This window comes from Sciurus carolinensis, chromosome 5 (assembly GCF_902686445.1).
Source record: "Sciurus carolinensis chromosome 5, mSciCar1.2, whole genome shotgun sequence".
Lineage (NCBI taxonomy): Eukaryota > Metazoa > Chordata > Mammalia > Rodentia > Sciuridae > Sciurus > Sciurus carolinensis.
Genome location: NC_062217.1, coordinates 39,070,600 through 39,082,912, shown reverse-complemented (window position 1 = coordinate 39,082,912; position 12,313 = coordinate 39,070,600). Strand labels below are relative to the sequence as shown.

Genomic DNA, 12,313 nt, shown 5'->3' with positions numbered 1-12,313 from the left:
GTAAAAATATTTCTATACTCAAAAGTTTGGCTGCTTTTTTTTCTTTAATTGATCAAAGATTTCATTTAGTGCCACAACCTCTATCTACTAACAGGTTAAAACTTTCAGGTTTACTTCGATTACTATTTTCTGTTATATGTTTTCAAGGGTTAGGCAGGCTTTAAGAGTTTTTCACGAAAGTCAAAAATCACACCACCTTTTCAAATAAATGGTCTTTTTCTAAGTTACACTGTTTAAATCTAAGATCCATCAGAAGAGGGTCACGTAACGACAGGCAGAGAATGCAATGATGCAGCTGTAAGCTGAGAGCTGCCAAGGACTGCCAGCCACCACCAGAAGCTAGGAGAGGCAAGCAGGATCCTTCCCAGACGCACAGAGAGCCTGGACTAGTCACCACCTTGATTTTGGACTTCTAGACTCCAGAACCATATGACAATAATTTCTATTGTCTAAAGTCACCTGGTTTGTGGTACTTTGTTTGGCATTAGTATAGATGTTGGTATATATTATTTGTCCCAAAATACTCTAGCATAGTTGTTGGTCATCCTTGTTTGTTGTGGGAAGTACATATAAAAATACACTAAAAGATTAATTCATGATTCGCCTCCATTGTGTTTGATAGTTGAAAAATCATTCCAAATTTAAATTTAACCATACAAGAAAACAGGCTAAGCAATTAAGTTACTTTCAGAAATAAGTCTTTCAATGTTTTATCATATTTGATAGCAGCTTTTTTTATTGGTTACAAAACCTAAGCCCATATACAAAATTAAGAACACGTTTAGATGCCTCTTTTGAAAGAACGTTTTAGTCTATTTTAACTGAGTTAAAAAAAAAATAAAAACAATGCAATTTTTAAACACTGTTTTGAAAACTTAAAAGTGCAGCAATATACTTAGTTTCCTTTATCTATGAAATGGTGCAATTCCAATTCAAAACTGGTAAGGTCACAATAAACTGAATCAAGCAAATGCACACATTTGTCTGCACTACTTGATGCTAATGTTCACTTAAATGTTAGTTTGCACTTAAAACACAAGAGGAAATAGGAATCACCATAGTAAAGGCCCAATTTTATTCTCAGTGTGTGCAAAATTTGAAAGGTAACTGTCAGTTAAGTATGAGAGTCTGGAAGAAACTAAGTTGAAAGGGGGACAAAAAATTCACAATATCCAGACAATTTGTACTTCATGGGTTTCACCAAAGTTTGTGACCTTAATTTGATTTGATTTTGTTATTCCTATTTTTAGTGAACACCACACAGTTTGAAAAATTTAGACGATAGTGTCTGAACAGGATGCAGTTACCATATGAAGCTTTAACTCAAAATTTGGATAAAGAAAAAAAGGCACAATGAACTTCAACTCAATTTTATGTGCACAAGAGTTGAAAAATCTGAGCCACCTTAAAGAGAAATTGATTCTAAAATTTATAAAACCTATAAATAATCAGAGGCCAAACCACTATATTAAAACAGATTCTCTAGCAAGTAAAAATCTTGCAGTTTAAACATACGCTTGTATCTACTTTAGATACAAGACAAAACTCACTCTTTAAAGTGGCTCCACCTTGGCAGATACATATATTTGTAATGAATGCACACCTGCTATGTATTGTTTATCAGTGAAAACACCCCAGTTGATTCACAAAGCTCTGATGGCATCTGTCTCATCTTCATCACAGTAAATACACCCCCCATAACTAAATGAGTTTAGATATTCTATCCCTTCACATCAATGCATTGGGAAATTATATCCAGTAAACAAGAGCAACAAAACCATTTCTGTGACAGCACAAATTATTTAGTTTAAAAATTTTCAAATCCATATTCGTTCATTAATAACTGGGTCAGACAATTTACCAAAAGCAATAACTTTACATAGTAATACCAGATTTTGCAGAACTACTTAAAGATCACTGCAAATCAGGTTTATGTTAAATAACTGCAGATTATTCCTCTATACAGATCCTTGTTTGAATCCTTTAATATGCACAGATGCTTTTAGAGTAGGATCTGAATGAACTTTCCCAATACTCAGAATGAAGTCTTATAACACTTCTAAATAGTTGCTGGTTTGTTGCCAACCACATTATCAAAAGCACTGGTTACTAAGTAAAAAATGTTTTAAGACTAAATTACAGTAAACATGAAAGCTCCACAGTTTAAACCCAATAAAAATCAACCATATCCAATTATCAGATTAGAACAAAAATATTAACTCCTGAAAGCTGAAAGCAAGATTTTTTTTTAAAAAACATCACCAATGAATATTTTAGACCTTTGCAGTTTTGTTTTGTTTATTTTTCCTTTGTATAGAGGGACTCTTGCTTTCAACTTAAACAGAAGTTCAAGTCTGTAACAGGTTGCAGCTCAGGTAAAATACCATGCACAGCATTTGATTACTTCAAAACAGCAGGAACACACAGGCTGAAGTGAGTGGTCAAATAGGGCTTGCTGTTCTCAAAAATTAGGTATAATGGTGAAAGCATTACCATCCATATCTAAAGTTCTTCCTCCAACCCTGGCTTCTGAGGCAGATAATAAACACATCAATTACTGGTAGATGAAGTACAGTTTTTTAAAACTTATCTGTTTAATCAATAACCAAGTTTCTTGTTTTTAAGTTACTTTTTTTGTGTCAGTTCCACCAATGAAAATCATTTGGCTTGTACTTTAAAATCTATTCTTCCACATAAAGAATATGAAAATATGTTTGTGGAGGACAATGACGGAGGCTCAGATCATACTGCACCTCTTCAGTCTTCCAATGTGAATATGCATCATACCAAAGTGTCTTGATCCACAGTGCACCATTTTCCAAAGGAATACCAACGGGCAGCTGACTTGCCACCACTATGGAATATTTTAAACTGGAGACTGCAGTTGTCAGCATGGCACCAGGGACCAGGGAATATAGGGTAGTTGAGATTGTTAAGAATTCTAAAACAGTTTAGGAAATCATGCATATGCATTTACAGTCCATGTGAGAGTGACTTTTGGCAACTGCAAAGTGACTGAGACATGGCTTGCTTTAGAAGCATCAAAACGAAGAGGCATGTGTTTTGGAGCCTTTTGTTGCTGTTGTTCTTATCATTTGGTAGCCATCTGGTGGTGCTTCATATTGAACATGAGAAAAATGCTGCACTCGATTGACCTTAAAAATTAAATTCTTTTGTTTGAAGGTTGGCTGTTGGGTCGAAATTGTAAGTACCTCCTTGTGTTGCTTCAGGAATGAGGCTAGGATCTTCATCAATCTATAAAAACCAAGGGGGGAAAACCTTATTATACGGTGATACTATACATTATGGTACAATTTGAATTAATTCTTTACCTGTTAGGAGAAAATTCTGTATAAATTAATCACCTTAAGTATTTGGGCAAATTAGTAATAATTTTATTGAGAAATTTAACAATTTTTAATTGAAAAAATGTTTAAAAACTAACCCTTTCTTAAATTTCTATCTTTCTGAACATATTTCTATAATTATGCTTCTTATCAGTTAATAGTCTTCAAATGCAACAAGAGCTACTTTTATAATATTACCTTGTATTTTGTTTTGCTTTTTGTTTTTCGGTACTGAGAATCAATTTCAGGAGAGCTTTTACCACTGAGTTAGACGCCCAGGTTATTTTTTAGTTCTAGACAGGATCTCCCTAAGTTGCTAAGATTGGCCTTGAACTTGTGATCCTCCTGTCTCAACCACTGGAGTCACTGGGATTATAGGCATGTGTCGCTGCATCTGGCTACATTATTACCTTATAATTAAATTCTGGGGTAAAGTATTTAAGACAAGTGATTGATGGAGCTTCTAACAAATATAGTACGAAGTTAAGTCATATTATGTATATGTTTTAATCTATATGCAGACACATATTTTAATACTTACGTCATCACCAGAAAAATATTGATCTATGATTTCAAATGCTAATTTATATATGTCTTCATTTTCATGTTGCTGCAAAACTTCAATTTTCTCCAACCCTGATAAAAAATAATTAAGGAGATAATTAAAACTGTGTACATAAATCCTAAGGATCTCAAAACACCCCTTCTTTCACCCAAAGATGACAGTCTAAAAAACAGATAAAAACCTGAGCAGCATTCCATTGATTTCTTCCACCTCTGAAGACTCTGAGGCACCCTGTTTCCTCGGGCAGGCAGTCTAAAAATTGCCTAAACGCTTCTTTAGACAGATGTGTGGCACAGGGATGTAAAGGGATTTAATTTTAGGTTATATGGCAAGTTAGTGACAGTACTAAATCTGTGATTCTCCCAGACTGTGATCCTCCTGTCTTGTATCTCCTACAGCCATAATGAACCCGTGAAAATAACTGTTCAAAACAGAATTCACAAAATGTCTTCAGTTATGTTTAATATATTTACTTTGTGCACTGAATGCACAAATTCATTAATTAAAAAACATTGAAATGTCTTTTTGACTATGCTATGCTGAAATAGTTTCATTTGAAAAGAGCTAATATACATGCCAGAAAAATGGAAAACAGGTGTCAAAGATAATGGATGTAGTGCTTCATAAAATTATGAAATACTAAGTAATAAGCACTATGTCCTCTTTATAACTTCTGCAGGTGGAAGTGGAGATACTGATATAAAACTGAACACTTAACAATTCTGCGAGTTGCTCCAACTTTCTGGGTTATGAACCTCATCATAATGCTAATTATAATATCTAATTATTATTAGCATTCATTATAATATAATGAGCAATAAATTAATAATAAGATTTGGATTTTACTTTTGTTTCTATCATACCAACTTCTACAATCTAGAAAAAGACTCATTAACATCTCTGGAATAATTTCTTCTTGATATTAAGAAAACCTCCCAGTTTCAGTACATCTACCATGCCACTGCATTTATTTTCTCTTAAAAAAATAAACTGGGTAAGAATATTCATATAATGTAGTCAATGAAATATAAAAAAAATAAAAACATGATACTGTGGTAAACTAAGGTTTGGACACTTTAGTACATATTCAAAAGCATATTTAAAATATTTGCTTCATATGTTATTACTAGAAAAAAATGATGCAGTATTTCAAATCACATTTCTTTCTCATTAAAATCTGAAAGTAACTTTTGTAGTAATAATGTGGTCATGCAGTTGTAGCAATCATAAGAACCATTACAACTGGTAGGTTTCAAACAGAATATATAAATGTATAAATGAGTAAGAAATCATTAACCTTTTCTAACAACATGAAATAGTATTTCCAGAAGTGAGGTCTACAGAATTGCATGAGAATATATGTAATAGGAAAAAAAAAAAATGTTTCACTGTTTAGGAACAGATAGTGGTTAGTTCCCACAAGAGTGAGTTGTTATAAAACAATGGTCCTGACCCCTAAATCCTTCTCTGGCATCCTGGCTCACCATATGATCTTTCTCATCTGTGTTTCAGCATGATGCCACCTGCCAGGAGGGCTTTATCAGAGGTCAAATAAATGAGGTTTCCCTGTTTTGGATTTTCAGCTTTCAAAACTGTGAGCTAACTAGCTTTTTTCTTTATAAGTATCCAAACTTGTGGTATTTTATTGTAGCAATGGAAAATGAACTCATTAAAATAAATCAATATTTCCAATGTCAATCTCTAGAAAGGGAATCTTTCACAACTGTTTTTTATAAAATACGAACTGAGGTTTTCTGGAAAATACACCTGGAATGTTTAATAGTGAATAAAGAACAGTAATATACTTCAATCATTTAACAACATACCCTAGTAATTATTTTCCTAATCAACTGACTTTTTTAAAAGAACTAACATTTTAGAGTTCCAGTGCTCAACTACTTTTCTTCTATTCACTCTTACCTCCACATTCTTCAATTATTTCAGCTATTGTGCTTGCTTCATCACCAGCCATTATCAGAATGTTTTTTAAACCATCTAGAACCACCTGAACCACTTGAGAATCTTTTACTGACAATAAATTACAGAATGGTGGTATTACATTCTGTTGTACAAGGTACTCAACCTAGACCACAAAAGAAAATAAAGTACAGAGATTAAAAACAAACAGCAATTTCTAAAATTAAGTAGTATACTTTTCAATATTAACAATTATGACAGTTAAAAAATTTCAGACTCACCTGATCTTTTCTGCCACTTATTGTTAAGTTGCTAATTGCCCAAGCAGCTTCTTTTTGTGTTCCAAAGTCCCCCTAAAGATTAAAAAAGAAATCACCACATTAATTCTTTATCCAGAAAGTCTTGGTAATAACAGGTTAAGAGAGATGATGAACCCACAATGACTGACCTTAGCAAGCTGATGAATAATCATAGGGATTAATCCAGCATCTATTACAGCTTGAACTTGTTGCTGGTTGCCTGCTGTTATGTTAGAAAGGAACCACACTGCTTCCTATAATTGAAAAAAATATGGGGCACTTTTATTTGCGAAACTGTATCTTTAAGGCTTTTCGTATTTTTATTTTAATATATTTTATATATATATACTAAGACCCTATCTCTTAAAAAAACAACAACAACAAAAAAAAACACAAAATAGGGGTGGGGATAATCCCTGGTACCTCCCCACCACTCCCCCCAAAAGACAGAAAAAACTACAAGACAATTTCTGAATACTTTATTAAAACTACTTCTAACAACAGTGAATTATTTGGCACACTGGGGCACACCTATAAAATCCTAGTGGCTCTGGAGGCTGAGACAGGGGGATCACAATTTCAAAGTCAGCCTCAGCAACTTAGTGAGCCCCTAAACAACTTAGAGACACTGATTCAAAAAAAAAAAAAAAAAAAAAAAAAGAATTGTTTTATTTCAAAACATGTATTCAAAGATACACATGCTCAAATATTTTAGAGAAATCAAGCATCAAACTAGCCTAGGATGGTTCTATAACATTAAAAGATTTACAAGCCACAAATAAGCTTACTATAATATTAGTGTTAAAGGTTTATCTTCGGGGCTGGAGTTGTGGCTCAGTGGTAGAGTACTTGCCTAGCACGTGTGAGGTCCTGGGCTCTCGATTCTTAGCACCGCATATAAACAAATAAATATCCATTGACAACTAAAAATTTTTTTTTTAATTTAAAAAATTAAAAAAAGGTATATCTTCTTTCTCTTCTACTATCGATTTTTTCTTTTCTTTTCCCCTCCATTTTCTTTTCTTTCTTTCTCTTTTATTTTCAATGCTGGTGATTCAACCCAGGGACTCACACATGGTAGGCAAGTATTCTACCACTAAGCCACATCCCCAGTCCTCTCTTCTCCATAATTGAAAAAGTTGATTATAAATTTATTCTGCCATATAACTGTGGTAAGATGTTAACAACTGGTGAATCTGTGTTTAGAGTACATGGGTGCTCACTATACTATTCTTCCAATTTTTTTTTGTAGGTTTGAAATTTTTTAATTAAAATGCTAAGGGGAAAAAATCAAGTTGGAAAATTCTAACTTCAGGATCTTTTGATTCAAACAACATAAAATCTCAAAGTAAAAAACTTTTGAAGCAACTGCTTGTTGAATCTGAGTACGTATCTGTGTGAACTTTTTCCTTTTCCCCATGATACCTTCACTTTAAAGCACATCCCATCATAGGCCAGAACTATTATCACCTCTGACTGGCCTTTTCACTTGGTCATTTTCAATTATGGAATATACTCAGTTATAAAAATACACTTTTGTTGTTTAAGTTTCCTCAGTAAAAATAACTGATCCAGAGTCTGAGCCTTTGGCTTCTTTTTCTTTACTAGAGTAATAAAATATTACTGTAAAGTTAACAAGTAAAGTTACAGTCAAGCATCTATACGTAAATATAGTTATGATGTAGAAGAAAAAATGATTAAATCTGTGCAGTTTGAGGAAAGCAGCATTTTAGGCAGAACAAAATTCAATTTAAAATCACAATGAGACACCACTTCCTACATATTAGGATGGCTATAATCATTTTTTAATAAAAAATAAATGCTGGCAAGATGTGGAGAAATTGGGCCCTAATATACTGCTGCTGGGAATACAAAATGGTACGACCACTGTGGAGCACAGTTCAGTGGTTTCTCAAAAAACTAACAAAAGATCACCATGACCCAGAAACTCCTAATTACATACCCAAAAGTACAGAAGACAAGAACATGAACAGGTATTTTATATGCCCATATTCACTGCATTATAATTCATAATAGTCAAAAGGTGAAAACAATCCAGTATCAATCAACAGGTGAATATATAAACAAAATGTGGTACACACATATAATAGAATATTTATTTAGTCATAAGAAGGAATGAAGCTCTGATATATGCTACTAACTGGATGAACCTTGAAATCGTGCTATGTGAAATAAGCCAGACATAAAAAGACTGACATACTGTATTACATATTGCCCAATTGATAAAAACTAGGGAGTGGTTAAAAAATGAGAGATACTTGTATGGAGAAAGAAAAAACAATTTTGAGGACACCACATGCCTTACCTTATTTATCTTCTCTTTTGGATGTGATAAGAGATTTGGGAAGTGTGATAGGACATCACAATTGAGAACAACCTGGGTTTGCTCATCAGTGCCTGTCACTATGTTGCCAACTGCTCTGAGGGCTGCAGTCTAGACAGGGGATAAAATGTTTTCCATAAGTTCATTTCTTTATCATGAAATTGATTCTATATTTTTCATAACCCTAAGAAAATGTGAACATGTAAGGAACAAATGATTAACATTTATTTCATCCTTATACAAAGCAATAAGTAGGCTGAGTAATTCTGAAATTTAAACAATAATCTCTTGGGGGGAAAAAAAGCAACTTTACATCTAATCAGAACTGGAGAGAGGGAGGCTGTGTATTTAGAAGGCTATTATAATTACATGGGAGAAAGAAAGGAGTCTTAAACTAAATAAGTAGCTCCACATAGATAAGGAGAGAGAGATGAGAAAACTGTAAGAATTAAAAAGGATCTGGTAACAAAGTGGGAAATGAGAGGAAGAATTACAGAATCTAAATTAGACCATGCTGTACAATGAAGGGGATACTGCACGATGAGAAAGTTCATGGGAGATGATCCATTTCATTTTTGTTTGGTTGAAATCTCTGAAGGAGTTCTTAAGGGGTCAAGAACAATTGGTTCTACGGTTCTGAAACTCTGCAAAGAATCTGGGTGCGATAAACAGTTGGAAATCAAAAAATTAGGCTTAGAAGACTACGGGAGTAATCTTGAGGATAAGCACTAACAGACATAATTGAAGGCTGGTTGTATAAGTTAAATGGTTAGAGCAAACAATTCTATGTAAGAAAAAAGTTTAAAATACTTACTTGAACTTTCACTTCCTGGTGGCTCAGAAGGGGCACAAGAAATGGCACAACCCCTGAATCAATAACCATCTGTATCTGTTCATTACCTCCATCTGTCAAGTATGACAGAGCCCAAACAGTGTCTACAAGAATCTACAGGAAGTGAAAAGAATAACCATTGGAATATTTGTTTGAATGCTAAAATACATAACATGTATCAGAGTGATTATAGAAAAAGTAACCAAATTTTTATGTTTTAGCTTGGTGGCAAAGATAGCTGCTTAGTGACTAATTTGTTAAGTGGCAGGTACCTTACCTTTTTCTCAATGCCTATCTCAGATCACTCTTCACAAATATGGGACATAGAGAAGTCTGGGACCACTTTTATCCCAGTTTCTGAATATATCTATCAGATAGATAAATTTAACAATAGGCAGAAAATAATTTTCCCTGACTTCCCCCCAAATTAAGTAGCTAATAATTACATGAAAACATCTCAGATACAGTAGTATGAGGCCAGTAAATCATGCTGTTTCAAGTCTAGAAGACACCAAGGACTATCGACTCTCCTGGTTTTCAAACAAACTCAGCAATATAACTTTTCATACTACTGAGGTAAACAGACAAAAGAAAAGACTTGGCACTTTAATTTCATTTGGGAAAAAAGTTGCTTGCAAAGTCCTTGAAACATGTCCCCAACTGAAAAAGCATGGGGTATAAATTATGATCTCAACCATCCTAATATGAAAATAAAAGAAAATAAAAACAGCAATACAAGGTCAAAGAGTTTGTATGTGGTTCTTCTCGGAATACTCACAGAGGAATTATAAGCTCTTATTCCATGTGAAATCCAGAGATATTTCTGATTAGGATATCCAAACAAAAGATATCCTGTTACCCTAAAATAAGAGCAGCTACCTGAATTCACATATCCTTCAGAAAAGCACAGATGTGAATAAGAGCAAATAAAACTATATTTGGCCCACACTCTCAGCATTACTAGGAGTCCAAAAACACTAATAACTCCAAATTACCTGCAAGAAGAGAAAAAATTAAATTCTAGCTTTTGTCTGAACTGCCTATTGCAAGCCTGTGTGAGACCTCAGAGGAGAGTCTACTTCAATGGGACAGTGACCACATGGCCTGCAAAGCCTAAAATTTTTACTCTGAACCTTTACCAAAGAATATGTCAGACCCTTTTCTATAACATGTGCTCCATTCACCTAACAAATGATTAGGGGAAAAAAACTAATAAGAAGCATTTAATATATGTCATTATAGATCAAGAACTAACACAAATGTGAGGATAAGAATGAAAGAATAATTTGTAAATGTTCTATGTTCTCAGAAAATAGAAATACTGCAACTTCAAAAATGGACAGACAGAGGCTATGCCTGAGGACTGACCCCATCTCTCACCACAGTAGCAGTGAGGTCACCTTGCTGTAGGTGTTTGCAGATGCTGTGTGTGTATAAACAAAGTCTGGTTACCAACCCATGCAGCAGTAACAAGATTTACAGAAACTGCCTAGCAACTCAGTAGGCTGAGACAGGAGGATCCCAAGTTCAAGGCCTGCCTGGGTAACTTAGCTAGACCCTCTCAAAGTAAAAAATAAAAAAGGCTGGGGATATAACTCAAAGCATCCCTAGGTTCAATCCCCAGTACCTGGGGTGGGGAGGGGGGCAATCTATAGAAACCAGTGTCTGACTCATACCCAAAATGTGCAGGTAACAACTGAAAATACCTTGTCATGCCAAGAACCAGAAAAATCTCAATGCCAAAGAGAAAAAGATAGTCAAGGGATGCCAACACTGGAGATGGATTGATAAGGATTGTAAAATGCTTCAGTGAGCAATTATGAACATGTTTAAAACAAAAAAGTCTCAGGAAAGAAAAAGAAATGACAAAGGAAAAGAAAAAAAAAACAGTGAACTCACAAGGTCAAGAGAAATCATCCAATTTGAATGACAGAACAATAACAAAAAATAATAATAATAAAGAAATGAGCAGAGCCCATGGGACTTATAGCACAATAATGACAGAGCTAACATCCGTGTCGTCAGAGTTCCTGAAGAGGAGCTCAAAATGTGATGAAATAATGGGGGAAAACGTACCAAATTTGGCAAAAGACATTAAGACTACACATTCAAAAATGGAAGGATAAGGTGAGAGAAGACGGAAAAAGCTTATTGATTATTGCACAGGTAATAGAAAGGAGTAAAAAAAATCACTGAAAACTGTCAAAACAGAAGATAAAAAAATAAAACCACGAGAACAAAAATATAAACTTTCCCAAATACCAAAAGAAAGCACACTAAAAGCAAAGAATAAAAGGCACAAATTATTACTCAAAATGGGAAAATGTCAATAAAAGGATTACTGTAAGCATTTAATATATTTTATTGTAGATCAAGGACTAATACAAATGTGAGGATAAGAATCAAAGAATAATCTTTAAAATGTTATATGTTCTGGGAAAATAGAAACAAAGTTGAAATAAACTGAAAACATAAATAGAATTGAATCATAAATATCAGTCAATAGATGTAAACAGTTTTCCAACTGATTTTCAAAATGAAACCCGTCTCTACACTGTATACAAGAAACATACCTAAAACAAAGTAATTCAGAAGGCTAAAAATAAAGGGAACAGCAAAGGTACACCAAGTAAACGTTAATAAAGGAAAAAGAATATAAAGTTAAATTCCATAATTTACAACAAAGATGTAAAAGTTATAAATATCTATTCACCAAATAATTCTGTAACCACCATTATAAAGGAGGTAATAAAAATACAAGATAAAATATATAAAAACATCATTGTCAGTATGAGGGAGGTCAAGTCAACAACAACAACGAAAAAATGAAGAAACAGATCTTTTTTTTGTACTGGGGACTGAACCGAGGGGGGTTTACCTATATCCTCAGTCCTTTTTATTTTATCACAGGGTCTTGCTAAGTTGCTGAGGCTGGCCTTGAAAGTTTGACCTCCTGTCTTAGCCTCCCAAGTCTCTGAGAGAAACGTGCCACCATGCCCAGTAAGATAC

The 12,313-nt window shown here is 33.9% G+C and overlaps 1 protein-coding gene across 1 annotated transcript in view; it reads right to left on the bottom strand.

Annotated features, from left to right (window-relative positions):
• Positions 1–849: 849 nt before the first annotated feature.
• The window catches only part of Kpna3 (karyopherin subunit alpha 3), an 85,557-nt gene continuing 74,093 nt past the window's right edge, over positions 850–12,313 (bottom strand). Inside the window, exons 11-17 of the mRNA XM_047553112.1 lie at positions 9,287–9,418; positions 8,455–8,583; positions 6,278–6,382; positions 6,111–6,182; positions 5,833–5,995; positions 3,889–3,983; positions 850–3,255 (exon numbers count right to left, since the gene is read on the bottom strand). Coding sequence (XP_047409068.1) covers positions 3,157–3,255; positions 3,889–3,983; positions 5,833–5,995; positions 6,111–6,182; positions 6,278–6,382; positions 8,455–8,583; positions 9,287–9,418 — 795 coding nt within the window. The 3' untranslated portion in view covers positions 850–3,156. The remainder of the gene's footprint in view (positions 3,256–3,888; positions 3,984–5,832; positions 5,996–6,110; positions 6,183–6,277; positions 6,383–8,454; positions 8,584–9,286; positions 9,419–12,313) is intronic.